General features: G+C 45.1%; 1 protein-coding gene across 1 annotated transcript in view; it reads left to right on the plus strand.

Annotated features, from left to right (window-relative positions):
- Nucleotides 1-3071: 3071 nt before the first annotated feature.
- rnf130 (ring finger protein 130) overlaps nt 3072-17672 on the plus strand; it is an 82669-nt gene continuing 68068 nt past the window's right edge. The window contains exons 1-2 of the mRNA XM_083651401.1: nt 3072-3267; nt 3701-4313. Of these exons, the coding sequence (XP_083507527.1) occupies nt 4055-4313 (259 nt within the window). The 5' untranslated portion in view covers nt 3072-3267; nt 3701-4054. The remainder of the gene's footprint in view (nt 3268-3700; nt 4314-17672) is intronic.

Genomic DNA, 17672 nt, shown 5'->3' on the forward strand with positions numbered 1-17672 from the left:
CTATCCCCGCGGCCTGATTCCTGCGAGTCAGACTAGGAGAGAGAGAGGAAATATATTGGGGTTATATACGCCAAAGGTCCTGGGCCAGATGTGAACCCAGGACATCATGCTTATTACGTGTGAACTTTGACCTTACGCCCCTGCTGATCTCTTCTTGGTTCTCCAGCTAAGCTAAGTGTCCTGTGATCAGAGGGGAACATGAGGGACGTCACAGTCAGATCTGGCTGCAGGTCAGACAGAGTGGGTGTTACATTTTCCATTTTGACAGTTTTCTAGCAGCATCTTGTACGTGTTGAAGGTTTTAAGATACAATCATTGAGTCTTGACTAAACAAATGCATCTACATGCATGGGTTTCCGTGTCGGCCACATTTAAGAAAATACCTTTTCTTTTTTGCTACATTCTAAATGGATCACGCTTTGGGATATCACTGATGTGCAAGTCAAACGAGATTAGATAGTCCAAAATGTAAAATTAAGTCTGCGTCTTTTCCGATCAGAGGAAGCTCAGGGTGGGTCTCATCAGATGTAATGTAATCTGGGTGAGAGGTTCAGTCACTCCCTGTTGCCTTTGGAAAGCTGACGGATTTCCCCATCATTTCACAAGTTTCCTCCGCCGACCTAAAACAGAAGGTTGCTTCTTCTCCGGCTGCTTGTGTTTACAGCCTTATAGCCAGAGAGACCATTTCACTGGAACTCTGTTGCTAAGGAACTTGCTACTTTGCATCTGTCTTTGCTTCTCTTTTCTTCTTTTGCTGTGTGGAAAAAGGAACCGTTTGAACCCAGTTTTTTTCTTGTCAGCTTTTTCACAGGAGCCAACAACTGTCCCTCTGTGTTGTTTGACACTTTTTCACCTCCTTCACCACTCTGTTTTCAACAGCGTGTGGTATAGCGACACTTATCTAACATGGTTAAAGCACATTGCTTTAGGCTACTTACATATTAGGCTTACACAGTCACCAATACAGGACAATACATTCTAATTCGTGTTGAGCGATGATATGGGCCAGGCATTAGATATAGTCTCTTAGAACAGACGAGTTGGCTCCCGCAATTTTCAAATGCTTCCGCCATACCGTCTGTACTTCGTGGGGGAGAATCATGCACCAACCGCAATGGGAAGTAGAAAGGCGGGTTTTCCGCTCATTAGTCCAATCAGAATCGCAGAAAGGCGGGTCTTCCGCTCATTAGTCCAATCAGAATCCAATATGCCGCATTTTTCGTGGACACACGTGCCGTGATTGGTCGGATTCCGTCGAACTTCTTTCCTGTCTGAAGGTTTTTTTTCCCAACTTCCTTGTGCATGTTCTGGGGGTGTAACGTACAGACTGTGTATAGCTGCATTCGCCGGATGTAGATGAGACAGTCTGTTTTAAGAGACTAGGCATTAGAAGACATCTATGATGGTAAGCAGCACGGTTATTTTGTTGTTCTTTTTGGAATTCTTGTTTTGGAGAAAGCTGCTACAAAGTTGTGCTGAGTGATGTGGACAGGAGTTTACACTGACATGGGGGGAGGAGATAAACACGATTTCAGACGGACAAGCCCGTCTTTATTGTCACACGATTACACATCAACACATGCACGGATGGCCACAAACACACACATGCTGACGGTGGCCGGTGAAAAAAAAAAAAAAACTCGTAACGGACAAGCCCGTCTTTTATTGTCACACGAACACCACAACACATGCATGCGGCCACAACACACTCATGCTGACGGTGGCCGGTGAAAAGTGTCCTCTGCATTTAACCCATCCAGGCATGTCCTTTCCTCCGAGGGGCAGGCCAGGAGCAGTGGTCGCTTTCTCGTACAGCGCCCGGGGACCGACTTCGGATGTTGTCGTCACTGGTCGGATGACGATGACGATCTGATCTTCTGCATGTTGTTAGTGGGGGGGTTATATACGGAGGAGCCCCCTGGGGGAGCACGGGGAGAACATGCAAACTCCACACAGAGAGAAAGGCCCTTACGACGAGATAACCCACCTGGGCAGTGGGCACTGAAGATATGGGGGGGAACACAACCACAGCGCTCACAGTGTCCCAGGCGAGAATCGAACTCGGGACCTTCTAACTGTGAGGCGACAGCGCTACCGACTGCGCCACCGTACCCCACCGTACCCCCTCATGTCAGTTTACACTGACATGGGGGGAGGAGATTATGCGTGATGTGGAGTTTACACTGACATGAGGGGAGGAAGTGATGACTGAATTTCCATTTTTGGGTGAACTATTCCTTTAACATGAGTCTGACTGCAGTCTTTACTCACTTCATCCACTAGAGGTCAGTCCTGATGCAGCAGAGAGTTGTGCCCTGTCCCCTTCTCTCTGTCCTTTCTCCTCCTCTCTCCATCCTGTCTCCTCTCCATAGCTCCTCTGTGTGTGTGTGTGTGTGTGTGTGTGTGTGTGTGTGTGTGTGTGTGTGTGTGTGTGTGTGTGCGTGTGCGTGTGCGTGTGCGTGTGCGTGTTTGTCCGCGCGAGTGTGTGTGTCCATCTTGTCTCCCTCTCTGCTGAAGGGAACTGATTTAATTGTGAGTCCATGTTCTCAAATCAAATCAATGGTTATTATGGAGATCATGGTCATGATGTAGGCTACTTTTAATTTGAGTTTGTTTTGCTTCATGTTTTCACAACAACAAATAATTCCGTCATCTCAATGACTCAACAGAGTCAAATGACATGTGCATGCCTGTCTGCTTACAATTACAAATATGCAGGCAGAGAAAGAGGGAGGGGCAGACACACACACACACACACACACACACACACACACACACACACACACACACACACACACACACACACACACACACACACACACACACACACACACACACACACACACACACACACACACACACACACACACACACACACACACACACACACACACACACACACACACACACACACACACACACACACAAACAGAGAGAGAGAGAAAGAGAGAATTGATTGATGATCCCCAGCAGGAGGTATCGCGACAGCTGCCGAGATCTCACGTACCTAAACATGAAGGTACACGCTGCTGCCTCCCTGCTGTGGCTCTGCGCCTGCGCAGTGCGGACCGAGCACAGAGGAACGGGAGAGACGGGCTCGAGCCCTCCGCCCTCCGTCCGTCCGAGACAAAAACACAGATCAAACGGAATAAAACCTGGATTCACGGAGAGCACGCGGGACAAAGACACGATCTACAGTACCGGGGATGACGTTAAAGCTACCGGGACCTACCAGCGCGAGTCTGCCTGTCTGTCCGCCTGCTCACGGTAGGTTGTCAGCTCTCGAGACAAAGCGGAACAACGTTACAGCGTCTGTTTAACACCGAGTCGTTAACTATTCAATACCGCAGACGGAGAGAGGCGTTATTTACAGCTGCCGTTTACATTGAAATGGATGTCTGTCTGTCTGTCTGTATGTCTGTCTGTCTGTATGTCTGTCTGTCTCTGTGTCTGTCTCTGTGTCTCTGTCTGTGTCTCTGTCTGTCTCTCTCTGTGTCACAGTGATGCGCACGCAGCAGCTCGCGGTGTTATTATTGTTGGACAGATGTTGGCCTGTGTGATGCTGCATGCTAACGGCTAACAGGCCTTCTTACATCATTAACTTGGCGTTGTTATTACAGTTCATATTAGTGTTCGTGTTACTGTCGGTATCAATCTGACCTGTTTATATGACTATGTGTCGCTTTGTGTTGGCTGCAAGGCCGATAGGACACATGCCGAGACACCAAGGAGACAGGAGGAGGATATAAAGAAGACATAAAAGAGACATAGGGGAGACAACCAGGATATACTAAAAGACGCAAGGACATAACAAAGGAGACAAAGATAAAGAAGCCATAAAGGAGACCGAGAGAAGAGAGGATGTAAAGATGATACAAAAAGACACAAGGAGGACATAAAGAAGACAAAAGAGACATAGAGAAGACGTAAGGAGGACAGCATGTTGCTCTTGAATGGAGCTATGCAGTAAATCTGCTTGAAGCGTCGAGGAGTTTTAGTCTTTGTATCCTGACTGTTAGCTTGGATGTAAAGAGGACCTACAGGAGGACACACGATGTCCCCGAGGCGGACCGGTCTCTGGGTCCCGGTGCTGGTGGCGTTTGTGGTGCTGGCGCGGGCGGCGGCGGCAGTGCGGGCCACAGACAGGAGTCTGGCTAAAGAGGAACACGTGGGCGCCACGGTGAACGCCACGGTGATGGACGCCCGAGGAAACCCCGTCCACATGATGAGCACCGACGACGGGACGTACGGACAGCACTCGCCCAAGACCGACACCAAGGGCATCGTGCTCGCACCCGCGCCCTACCATGGAGGTACGTACCTACGTCACCTACACCTGGGCCAGTTAATGTTAGACCAGTCTTCATTTTGCTCATATTCATAATGAGTTAAACCGTTTAAACCGTTTCACAAAAATAAACACAAACTACTTTTAAGCAAAAATAAATAAATAGACACCTTAGCCCCAGGCTAACTCAGGCATTAAGTCCCATGTTAGCATGGTGCAGCCCACAGAGTCAAGAGGAAGAGACAGGCAAATGACAGCCAAGAGGAGAACACAGCTAATATTAGGCTAATAAAGTCTCTAGGAGTTGTTTTGGTGACATCAGTCAAAATATTTTTTTTTACTCTTGATGTTTATTTTGGTATGCTAATGTTGAGCTGGTAGCTAGCTAGCTACTGACTTTACATCTTTCATGCTCCTGGCAACAGTCGGATTAACACTGTTTACTCTCGCTGAGTTAGCCCCTTTTCACACACACGTTTGTGAACCCAGGTTAACCTAACCTAAACCGAAGGCTACACTGTAGTTCTACTAGCCCAGGTTAACCTAAACACAAGACTATGCGATTCACACTGCAGTTCTACTAGCCCAGGGTGTGTTAGTAGAGCTCAGGGCTGTTGGAACCAGTGCTGCAGCTAGATACAGCAAATGTCTGGCATGATTTCAGTTTCCCCGACAATTGGAATAACTTCTGATCAAATATTAGATCTGTGTGTATTGAGCTTAAAAACAATTGATAGCATGCTATCTATCTCTCTATCTATATATCTATCTATCTATCTATCTATCTATCTATCTATCTATCTATCTATCTATCTATCTATCTATCTATCTGGCAATGTGGACTAGGGCTGTGAATCTTCACTGGCCTCACGATTCGATTACGATTCAGAGGGCTACGTTTCGATTCGATAACGATTATCGATGCATCTCGATGCATCTTAAATCGATGCATCACTTTTTTTCCCGAATACATGATTTTTTTTCTCACTTTCTTTTTTCTCACTGTATGGCTACTAGGGCTGTGCGATTTTGCCTAAAACTAAAATTGACGATTTTTTCTCTCAAAACTCGATTTTCGATTTCGATTTATTATACTATTATACTTCTCTAAACATTTGTTGCCCTGCAGAGCTCTTTTCCCCCCTTTTTTCCATAATTGACAATTTACGCTTTTACTCTGAAGGTAGAACAACTCAACTTCTTGTTTTAGCTTGCCGCTGCTATGCTTAACTTCCTGCCTGTTGCTTGCTAACTTGACACTGGTGGATTTGCGTGTTCCTCCGTGAGATAATTATATTAGTGTCTAAGCGACCACCCGTGCTCGGAGTTATATCTGTACTAGAATAACACAAAGTCACAACAGGAATGCGTGGAACTGCGATAGCAGTTAGGGGGAAATTCAGACACACAGGGACAGGTGAGTCAGCTGAGGCTGCTAACTTACAGCCATGAATACAGCCAATCTATCAGTACTATGCTCGGTGGCCTCACGTGTTGTTTTGTTATTATGTGAACTGGCAACGTTTCATCGTCCGGTGATAATGTCTGTGTTCGTGTGCGCGCGTGAGTGTGTTGTGGCAATCGTTATCTTGTAGGCTACAGCCTGCAGTGCAACAAGCTGCTTTTTGGTCGGAGGTGTTGAAATAAGTCCATTGTGCTGCTGTTTTTAGTAGCCAGTATCACAGCCTCTAGAGAGACTTTACACAAGTAGCAGCATGCGTACATGAGAGAGAGCCGCCCCGCGTAACGTACTTACCCTAGTTAAAGTGAAAATTAAAAAAAAAAAAAAAAAAAAACGATTTTACGATTTTCATTTTTTTAACATCGTCCTATCTAATTAATTCGATTACGATTCAAAATCGATTAATCGCACAGCCCTAATGGCTACTTTAAAAAAAAAAGTGCATTTAGAATTGCATTGTATTATGACCCATAATTAACACATTCAGTGCCAGCGACGCCATATGGCGTCATTAGAAATTTACCGTACAGTGCCAGCGACGCCAAATGGCGTCAATAACTCGAATTTTTTTTTTTGACGGGGGGGTGTCGATCTATGCCTCTTACATCGCCTCTTACAATATTCAGAGGTATTGAATGTGTCTAACCTATTTTACAGAACCCTTAGGTGGCGACAGCGCTCTCCAGATGAGAGAACGTGGAGTGAAACACACAGAAGAAGTCATTGGGGGGAAGGAAATCGCATCGCATCCGTCCGTATGCAGCGGCTTCATTGAAGCAACGTTTAGCTGTGCCCCTGCAGCAGCCAATCTGCTATCACAATTGAGCACCTCGGTGTCCGCTGCAACAGCCTCCGTGTCCGCTGCAACACATGATCAGCCGTGGATTTGTTATTATTCTCAACTCGAAGCATGGGAGCTGGTACACGCGGCTGTAAAAAAGCAGTATCTAGCGGACTTTTTCAGTGCTGAGCACAGGCAGACAAAACAGCAGAGCAGAGAGACACTCCTCCCACAACGGGGGGGGGGGGGAGGAGGAGGGGGGGAGGTGGGCACGCAGAGCCAAGTACACAACACAGACCCAGACAGCAGGACAGGGTTGGCAAACGCAAGCCAGAATATCCGATGCCCACCAGCAGCAAAAGATCAGCAAGAAGCTGCAACCAGCAGCGCATGCAGGCGCCAGCGCTGCTGGTTTCAGCTAAAAATATTATTCTTCCAAACAAAATTCCCTTGCCTTCACTGTTTTATTGAAGGAAATTATTTTTGAGGTGTGACTACATCAGAAAATTAGCTTCAGAGTCAGTGATGTGCTTGAAATGTTTAATTTCACAAAAGGCTCATTATCTCAGCTCGTAGAAAAAAAGCTCTGTTTTTCGTTCAATCAAGCTATCTTCTCCGGCTCATAACTAAAGAACGGAAAATGGGATCAATAAACTTTTTTTTGCAGGTGATAGAAGAGAGTCTCATCGTTATTTGTGCGTGTTCAGTGTTTACATAGTAATTATTAAAGAAATTATATGACTGTTTTAAAATGCATTGCGGCCTATGTGGCACAGCAAGCAACCTTTTGCCCAAGGGCCGTGGCACTGAAAGTGTTAAAATAAACAACTGCATGTACTTCCATTATATTTTATTTGATTGATATAAAAATTTTTTTTTTTTTTTTTAATAATCGATTTTTGACATTTGTGAATCGATGCAGAATCGTGCAGGTCCGCATCGCGATGCATCTTATAATCGATTATTTTTGACACCGCTAATGTGGACTCTGTCGTGACTCTTGTCTGTTTGTTTCAAGAATTTTGGTCGACCACAGCTATGCCGTTTTACGTGCGATCGGGCTGAAACTTTGAGGAAGTGTAAAGAGCACCCGTGCGGGTGACCTGACGAAGCCGGATTTTTTAATTAGGGCAGATTAATTGCCCTAAGGCTGATTGCCCTAAGGCTGAGGCTATAGTTCAGTGTTGATGTCATCAGTGATAATGTCATCAGTGATGATGCCATCAGTGATGTCATCAGGGTGAGGCTATATAAGTGATGGGAGTATAAGTAGATAGAATCGGGAGGAACCAGACGGAGACGATGGCTTCCGCCCCGGGGCTGTGCGGGTGACCTGACAGAGTCGAATTTTTTAATTAGATGATTGCCCTAATTACGATGTCAGGACGGGCGAGGCCGCGCAGCGGGCAAGCCTAGCCTAGTAGCTTTGAATCAGAAAATCAGAAAATACTTTTTAAGGTTTGATTCACATTTCATCTCTCTTTCTCTCTGCATGGCGATATGCAGGCGCAATATAGCCACACTCCACCTGTTGAGAGCCGCTGCGGGGGCATCGCAATCGTGAATTAGGCTATGTTTTGTTGTTTCGTTCATACAGTAGCCTACACTATAACGTACACATACAAATATTCATTGGATAGGAGGAGCTGTGTGGAAATGCAATTTGAGCCTATTTTAATACAACTCGAATTGTGATGAGGGGATTACTTTCACTGGACTTGGTGACCAGCAGATTTTAATTTGTCAAACTTTGATTCATTATAACGGTAAAAGTCTGACAATTACCGGATAACGCAAACCCTGGTTCCAGGATTGTGCAAGTGTGAAAGCTTTCTTAGCCTGTGCCTAACCGCTCCCTCAGCCCCAGGCTAAGAGACTCGCTTAACCCCGGCTAAGTGTAGTGTGAAAAGCCCTATAGGGGCTTTAACACAGCTGATAAAAGCTAATGTAGCGTGATAAAAAATATACAGCTTTCAGTGACAAGCCAGATGAATTTCCTTTTAACAGCAGCCAGTGCTAATTAGCAGGTGGCGGCAGCAGTGTATAGATTATCTGACAGTTGGAGTTTGCAGTGAGGTTTACTGTTAATTTACTGTACTGTTAATTCACAGTGGGGTGGGTGGAGTCCGCCAACAGCCAATGAGAGAGGCCAGCTTACAGAGAGGCGAGGGGGGAGAGAATGTAGGCCTATTAAAAAAATACATATCAATATAATGAGGGAACTCTGTTAGCAATCAAACTACATTACCCGTCTCTCTCTCTCTGTTTCCCGACTGTGCTGCATGCTAATGCATGCTGCATTAACGTTGCATGTTAATATCGATTCATCTCGGCTCTCTGGTTCAGCCTGAACATCTCGGCTCTCTGGTTCACCCTGGACATCTCAGCTCTCTGGTTCACCCTGGACATCTCAGCTCTCTGATTCACCCTGGACATCTTAGCTCTCTGGTTCACCCTGGACATCTTAGCTCTCTGGTTCACCCTGGACATCTCAGCTCTCTGGTTCACCCTGGACATCTTAGCTCTCTGGTTCACCCTGGACATCTTAGCTCTCTGGTTCACCCTGGACATCTTAGCTCTGGTTCACCCTGGACATCTTAGCTCTCTGGTTCACCCTGGACATCTCAGCTCTCTGTTTCAGCCTGCAGCAGATTCATCTCAGCTCTCTGGTTCACCCTGGACATCTCAGCTCTCTGTTTCAGCCTGCAGCAGATTCATCTCAGCTCTCTGGTTCACCCTGGACATCTCGGCTCTCTGGTTCACCCTGCAGCAGATTCATCTCAGTTCTCTGGTTCAGCCTGCAGCAGATTCATCTCAGCTCTCTGGTTCACCCTGGACATCTCAGCTCTCTGGTTCACCCTGGACATCTCAGCTCTCTGGTTCACCCTGGACATCTCGGCTCTCTGGTTCAGCCTGCAGCAGATTCATCTCAGCTCTCTGGTTCAGCCTGCAGCAGATTCATGAATCATGATCACTCACGCAAAACATCTGTCTGATCCGCTTTGTGCTTTGAAGTCTTCACAGTGTGAATCGAAACAATTACAGTGTGAATAGAAACCATCACACTGTGAATAGAAACAATCACAGTGTGAATCGAAACAATCACACTGTGAATAGAAACAATCACAGTGTGAATCGAAACAATTACAGTGTGAATAGAAACAATCACAATGTGAATAGAAACAATCACACTGTGAATAGAAACAATCACAGTGTGAATCGAAACAATTACAGTGTGAATAGAAACAATCACAATGTGAATAGAAACAATCACAGTGTGAATCGAAACAATTACAGTGTGAATAGAAACCATCACAATGTGAATAGAAACAATCACAGTGTGAATAGAAACCATCAGTGTGAATAGAAACCATCACAATGTGAATAGAAACAACCACACTGTGAATAGAAACCATCACAGTGTGAATAGAAACCATCACAATGTCAATAGAAACAACCACACTGTGAATAGAAACCATCACAGTGTGAATAGAAACAATCACAGTGTGAATAGAAACAATCACAGTGTGAATAGAAACAATCACACTGTGAATAGAAACAATCACAGTGTGAATAGAAACAATCACAGTGTGAATAGAAACCACCACACTGTGAATAGAAACAATCACAGTGTGAATAGAAACAATCACAGTGTGAATAGAAACAATCACAGTGTGAATAGAAACAATCACACTGTGAATAGAAACAATCACAGTGTGAATAGAAACAATCACAGTGTGAATAGAAACCACCACACTGTGAATAGAAACAATCACAGTGTGAATAGAAACAATCACAGTGTGAATAGAAACCACCACACTGTGAATAGAAACCACCACACTGTGAATAGAAACAATCACAGTGTGAATAGAAACAATCACAGTGTGAATAGAAACCACCACACTGTGAATAGAAACCACCACACTGTGAATAGAAACAATCACAGTGTGAATAGAAACAATCACAATGTGAATAGAAACCATCACAGTGTGAATAGAAACAATCACAATGTGAATAGAAACCATCACAGTGTGAATAGAAACAATCACAATGTGAATAGAAACCATCACAGTGTGAATAGAAACCATCACAGTGTGAATAGAAACAATCACAGTGTGAATAGAAACAATCACAGTGTGAATAGAAACCACCACACTGTGAATAGAAACAATCACAGTGTGAATAGAAACAATCACAGTGTGAATAGAAACCACCACACTGTGAATAGAAACCACCACACTGTGAATAGAAACAATCACAATGTGAATAGAAACCACCACACTGTGAATAGAAACCACCACACTGTGAATAGAAACAATCACAATGTGAATAGAAACAATCACAATGTGAATAGAAACCACCACACTGTGAATAGAAACAATCACAATGTGAATAGAAACCACCACACTGTGAATAGAAACCACCACACTGTGAATAGAAACAATCACACTGTGAATAGAAACCACCACACTGTGAATAGAAACAATCACAATGTGAATAGAAACCATCACAGTGTGAATAGAAACAATCACAATGTGAATAGAAACCATCACAGTGTGAATAGAAACAATCACAGTGTGAATAGAAACAATCACAGTGTGAATAGAAACCACCACACTGTGAATAGAAACCACCACACTGTGAATAGAAACCACCACACTGTGAATAGAAACAATCACAATGTGAATAGAAACCACCACACTGTGAATAGAAACAATCACAATGTGAATAGAAACCACCACACTGTGAATAGAAACCACCACACTGTGAATAGAAACAATCACACTGTGAATAGAAACCACCACACTGTGAATAGAAACAATCACAATGTGAATAGAAACCACCACACTGTGAATAGAAACAATCACAATGTGAATAGAAACAACCACACTGTGAATAGAAACAACCACACTGTGAATAGAAACAATCACAGTGTGAATAGAAACCACCACACTGTGAATAGAAACAATCACACTGTGAATAGAAACAATCACACTGTGAATAGAAACCACCACACTGTGAATAGAAACAATCACAATGTGAATAGAAACCACCACACTGTGAATAGAAACAATCACAATGTGAATAGAAACAACCACACTGTGAATAGAAACAACCACACTGTGAATAGAAACAATCACAGTGTGAATAGAAACAATCACATTGTGAATAGAAAGACCTACACACCATCAGCTGTACTTCAGATTGTCACTAAATGATGGTGTAAATCATCACCGAAAATCAATAAGGTCCGAGCTTATCAATACTGTCATTGATACTGGCGCTGGTCCTCCCCCCCCTCACTCTCTCTCCCTCTCTCCTATCGCCGCTGAGTCCGCTCTCAAGTGCTCTAAGCCTTTGTTCACACCTGGCGCTTAACAGAAGCAGAGCTCACGCTTAACCGGTCACACAAGAAGCACTCTCTTTTAGGGCTGAACGATTTTGGGTAAAAAAATCTATTTTTTACAAATTTTATATTTTTTTTTATTCAAGTTTCAGTGCAATATTAACTCTAATAAATGTAAAACACAATGGAGCATTTGCCTACCACATTCAAACATCACAATCAACAAACTGCTCTATATTATAATGCAAGGATGAGAACTTGGATAAGAATTCCTTCCAGCAACATTTATTTGCTTTTAAACAACAGCTGCAATTCTCTCTGTGTCTCAGTCTGAGACACAACTCAAGTCTTAAGTCTTTAACAATAAAAACAAAACAAAAAGCACCAGCATCGCCGCAGCTCTTGAAGTAACTGCCCAAGGATCGCTTGGCCTTTTTTGCAGCCGACGGCCTGGCTCCTTCCTGTGCTGCACTTTGAGGCACAGCAGCAGCATCTGGGGTGATGCCTCTTCTCCTGCAAAACACAGACACAACTGTTAAGTTTCACATTAATGCAATTCACAGCACACACATTAAATACGGGGCACAGGGCAGGCTATATACACACAAGCAGTGTTTCAGTGAAGCCCTGTTTTGCAAGGAAAGGAAGGGGAGAGAGGGGGAGGATGAGGAGAGAGGAGTGGGAAAGGAGATAATTAATGCAGGTTACCTTTAGTGCCACCTGCCACCTTCCATCTCTCTCTTCACCCAGGCCTTGATTTGTGGGACATTCTCTGCACTTATGTAGCTTGTTCGCAACTTTTCTGAAAAACAAAATAATTAACCAAATTATTCTATAAGTACTACATAGCTGTATTGCATTTTTAAGATTGGAACTAATTATACTAATAATGATGATGTAGGAGGGAGAGAAAGTAGAGAGGAGAGATGGGGAGGGAGAGAGCAGAACGCTGGGAGAGAGGACATTAGCTACTACAGAATCATTCCATTTCCCAGACTGAAGAGGGGCATTTAGACATAACTGTAGGCTTCCCAAGCTAACGTTACAATACAAGTAGCCTACTGCATTCAGGCAGAGTCAGACTGAGAATGTTAAGTGAGAGGGGAAGAGGACATGTAACGTGAGCTAGCCAGTTAGGGCTAGCAAGCTAACTTTACTAGCTAAATGAGCTATCTCCTTAGTTGAGAGAGCTAGCGTTAGTAAAGGTAACTTGCTAGCCCTAGCTGCTAGGCTAAATAACGTACCGATGGCGAGGTGTAGTCTGTGGTGAAGCACTGGAGTCTGGTCCATCTGTTGATTTCCATAGCTTTTATGACGTTTGAAGCGTTGTCGGTGGTTATGCACCGCGCTTGCATAGTCTTTTGGTCACTAACCGGTGCTCTAAATCCAAAGTAGTTCCAGCCTTTCTTCGGTGCTAAATCATCCGGCGGCCGCTTGTTCTTGTTCGGCTGAAGCCATTACACCTCCGAGTCTTGTTAGATGGCTGCCCTTCCATTGTAGAGAATCCAGTCAGTGGCGCACTATTAAAAACCCAGTCAGAGTGAATAATTGTGTCAACTTTTGTAAAGTTCGCTAATCGGCTCGCTAGCTAGCTTCTGCAGACTGCTGCAGCTATGCTTTCTCCTCCTCCATCCAGGCACGTCTACTACGGCGTGCTGCTGCTGCGTAACGACGTCACGTCACGTGTACCTACATGCAGTCATGTCACATGTTAAATCGCAGCCTTTGCGATTAATCTAATTGCGTTGTTTCAAATCTCGGTTTCGATTTAAATTCGATGAATCGTTCAGCCCTACTCTCTTTTCCTCAGCGCCTCGCTCGGCGCTCCTTGAACCCGCCAAAAACGTCCATTCACTTCATGCCTGGCAGCTTCACGCTTGGAAAATAGGACTGAATCCTGAACGATCGCTTGAGCGTGGCTTGAGCAAGGCAGCCGCGCGGCTGGTGTGAACGGCTTCGCTTGTTAACAAGGACGCTAACTTCACCTGTGTTTACACTGGCATGAGGGGGAGGAGCTAACTTCACCTGTGTTTACACTGGCATGAGGGGGAAGAGCTAACTTCACCTGTGTTTACACTGGCATGAGGGGGAGGAGCTAACTTCACCCGTGTTTACACTGGCATGAAGAGGAGGCGCTAACTTCACCTGTGTTTACACTGGCATGAAGAGGAGGCGCTAACTTCACCTGTGTTTACACTGGCATGAAGAGGAGGCGCTAACTTCACCTGTGTTTACACTGGCATGAGGGGAGGAGCTAACTTCACCTGTGTTTACACTGGCATGAGGGGAGGAGATGATGACAGAATGTAAATTTTTGGGGTGAACTATTACTTTAAAGAGAACATGAGACATTTGATCATGTGACTCTAGCTCATTTGCATACGGTACTGTACTGTACTGTACTGCACTGCACTGTATGGCCATCATCATCATCTAGCAGCGCTAGTTGGCAAAAAGGTGAAATGTTGTCTATCTTTCTAGCAAATCTAGGTAAATGTCAGAGTTGAGCAGTGTGCTGTCTTGTCTGAGGTGAAATGCAAATGAACCAGAGTCATATCAAATGTTCTTTGTCCTCTTTAAACGTGCAGTAAGTGATATTGGACCTGAAGCTAATGTGTGCTACAGAATGTGGACATGTCCTTCAGTCATAATCATATAATAACCCAATATCCAGCTGGTTTTTCAGGGTTTTTCCTGCAGCATTTGGAGGCGGGGCCAGTTACCTCAGTCAAATGCCGTGCCACCTCCAGCTGTGCCAAAACTCTTGACAGGTGTCTTCATAGAAAATACTATTTGTACTTAGTACTGTACTGTACAGTACAGTTAACCTAGTGATGTCATGTAGTGGCGCCCTAGTTGGCGGAAAAGTGAAATGTTATTCATCTTTCTAGCAAATCTAGGTAAATGTCAGACTTGAAAGCAGTGTGCTGTTTGTCTGAGGTGAAATGCAAATGAACTAGTCACATGATCAAATAATGTCCTCTTTAAAGGTATCAAGTACCGATACCCAGACCTAGCTTTGACACAAATACACAGTGTGTGTGTGTGTCTGTCTGTCTGTCTGTCTGTCTGTCTGTCTGTCTGTCTGCCTGCCTGCCTGCCTGTCTGTCTGTCTGCCTGCCTGCCTGCCTGTCTGTCTGTCTGTCTGTCTGTCTGCCTGCCTGCCTGCCTGTCTGTCTGTCTGTCTGTCTGTCTGTCTGTCTGCCTGTCTGTCTGTCTGTCTGTCTGCCTGCCTGCCTGCCTGTCTGTCTGTCTGTCTGTCTGCCTGTCTGCCTGTCTGCCTGTCTGTCTGCCTGCCTGTCTGTCTGCCTGCCTGCCTGTCTGTCTGCCTGACTGCCTGTCTGCTAGACTCTAGCGTCATCATCACTGTAGGCTAGAGGCTAGCTACCTGTAGCCTCTAGCCTACAGTGATGCTAGGTGGTGTAGGCTATAGAGGCTAGCTACATGTAGCATCTAGCCTACAGTGATGATAGGTGGTGTAGGCTATAGAGGCTAGCTACATGTAGCATCTAGCCTAAAGTGATGATAGGTGGTGTAGGCTATAGAGGCTAGCTACATGTAGCCTCTAGCCTACAGTGATGATAGGTGGTGTATGCTATAAAGGTTAGCTACCTGTAGCCTCTAGCCTACAGTGATGATAGGTGGTGTTGGCTATAGAGGCTAGCTACATGTAGCATCTAGCCTACAGTGATGATAGGGGGTGTAGGCTATAGATGCTAGGCTAGTTACATGTGGCCTCTAGCCTACAGTGATGATAGGGGGTGTAGGCTATAAGGCTAGCTACATGTAGCCTCTAGCCTACAGTGATGATAGGTGGTGTTGGCTATAGAGGCTAGCTACATGTGGCCTCTAGCCTACAGTGATGATAGGTGGTGTAGGCTATAGAGGCTAGCTACATGTAGCCTCTAGCCTACAGTGATGATAGGGGTGTAGGCTATAAGGCTAGCTACATGTAGCCTCTAGCCTACAATGATGATAGGGGGTGTAGGCTATCAGGCTAGCTACATGTAGCCTCTAGCCTACAGTGATGATAATGGGTGTAGGCTATAGGCTAGCTACATGTAGCCTCTATAGCCTACAGTGATGATAGGTGGTGTAGGCTATAGAGGCTAGCTACATGTAGCCTCTATAGCCTACAGTGATGATAGGTGGTGTAGGCTATAGAGGCTAGCTACATGTAGCCTCTATAGCCTACAGTGATGATAGGTGGTGTAGGCTATAGAGGCTAGCTACATGTAGCCTCTAGCCTACAGTGATGATAGGTGGTGTAGGCTATAGCGGCTAGCTACATGTAGCCTCTAGCCTACAGTGATGATAGGTGTAGGCTATAGAGGCTAGCTACATGTAGCCTCTATAGCCTACAGTGATGATAGGTGGTGTAGGCTATAGAGGCTAGCTACATGTAGCCTCTATAGCCTACAGTGATGATAGGTGGTGTAGGCTATAGAGGCTAGCTACATGTAGCCTCTATAGCCTACAGTGATGATAGGTGGTGTAGGCTATAGAGGCTAGCTACATGTAGCCTCTATAGCCTACAGTGATGATAGGTGGTGTAGGCTATAGAGGCTAGCTACATGTAGCATCTAGCCTACAGTGATGATAGGTGGTGTAGGCTATAGAGGCTAGCTACATGTAGCATCTTGCCTACAGTGATAATAGGTGGTGTAGGCTATAGAGGCTAGCTACATGTAGCCTCTAGCCTACAGTGATGATAGAAGGTGTAGGAGGTGCAGCTGCTCCTGTCTGGATGATCCATGAGTGTGTGTGTGTTTCAGTTATACTGAACCAGCCTTGCTGCATCATCCGTGGCTTTTTGCCCCAGAAGGGCTGTGATTGGCTGGAGGGGGTGTGTGATGTCGTCGATAATGCTTCCTATGGGAGCGGCGGTGTCGTCTTCCTGGCGTCGGGGCGACCTCTGCTCCTCATCGGCTTACAGGAAGCATGAAAACAGAGCCCACACACACACAGACACACACAGATGCGCGCACAGACACACACACACACACACACACACACACACACACACACACACACACACACACACACACACGGACAGACACTGAGCTGCGGCTGAACTGTTGTCATGGAAACCAACTGATTTCCCAATTCTGTGAACATGAATGTCTCTACTGAACCATACTGGGCCTACTGGTACAGCACCAGAACAGTACCGTACTGGTTCTATTATCATACTGTATTGATCAGTAAGTAGCCTACTGCAATATACCGTTCACATTTTGCTTTTATCGACACAAGATTTTAATAGGACGAATCAGCGTGACATCACTTGCCACCCAGAAACGCGGAACCCCGCAGCAGTTAATAGTATGAGTTGTGCCAAACAAACGTTCATATCTCAAAAACTATACATCACATCGCTTATAATATATTCTGACATTCTGAGTGAGAGCAGAATTAGCTCAAGAGTTTGATGTATAATATATGCATGCCGTGTTAAAGTTGTGTGAACTGTCGCAGTTTTAAAAATGTAAACAGTTAACCGGCTAGAGTCAGACACACAAGCCTCGCGCCACTTGAGGCTCCATAGGGTTCCATTGCCGTTGCCACCCAGTGACGCGGTTTGTTGACCAAAATGCTACTCGGCTGATCCCTCGTGTACAGCACAAGCAAGCATCTAGTCAGGAGAGAACAAGGAGAGCAAATGTGGGTCCCCCACCTAGGGGTGGGACAAAATATCGATACCCACGTTATCGCGATATTTCCACCCGCGATACGTTATCGATACACTGGCGCCAAGTATCGATATGTTTATTAATTTTTTTTTTTTTTTTTT

This window comes from Poromitra crassiceps (assembly GCF_964638095.1).
Source record: "Poromitra crassiceps genome assembly, chromosome: 15".
Classification (NCBI taxonomy): Eukaryota; Metazoa; Chordata; class Actinopteri; order Beryciformes; family Melamphaidae; genus Poromitra; species Poromitra crassiceps.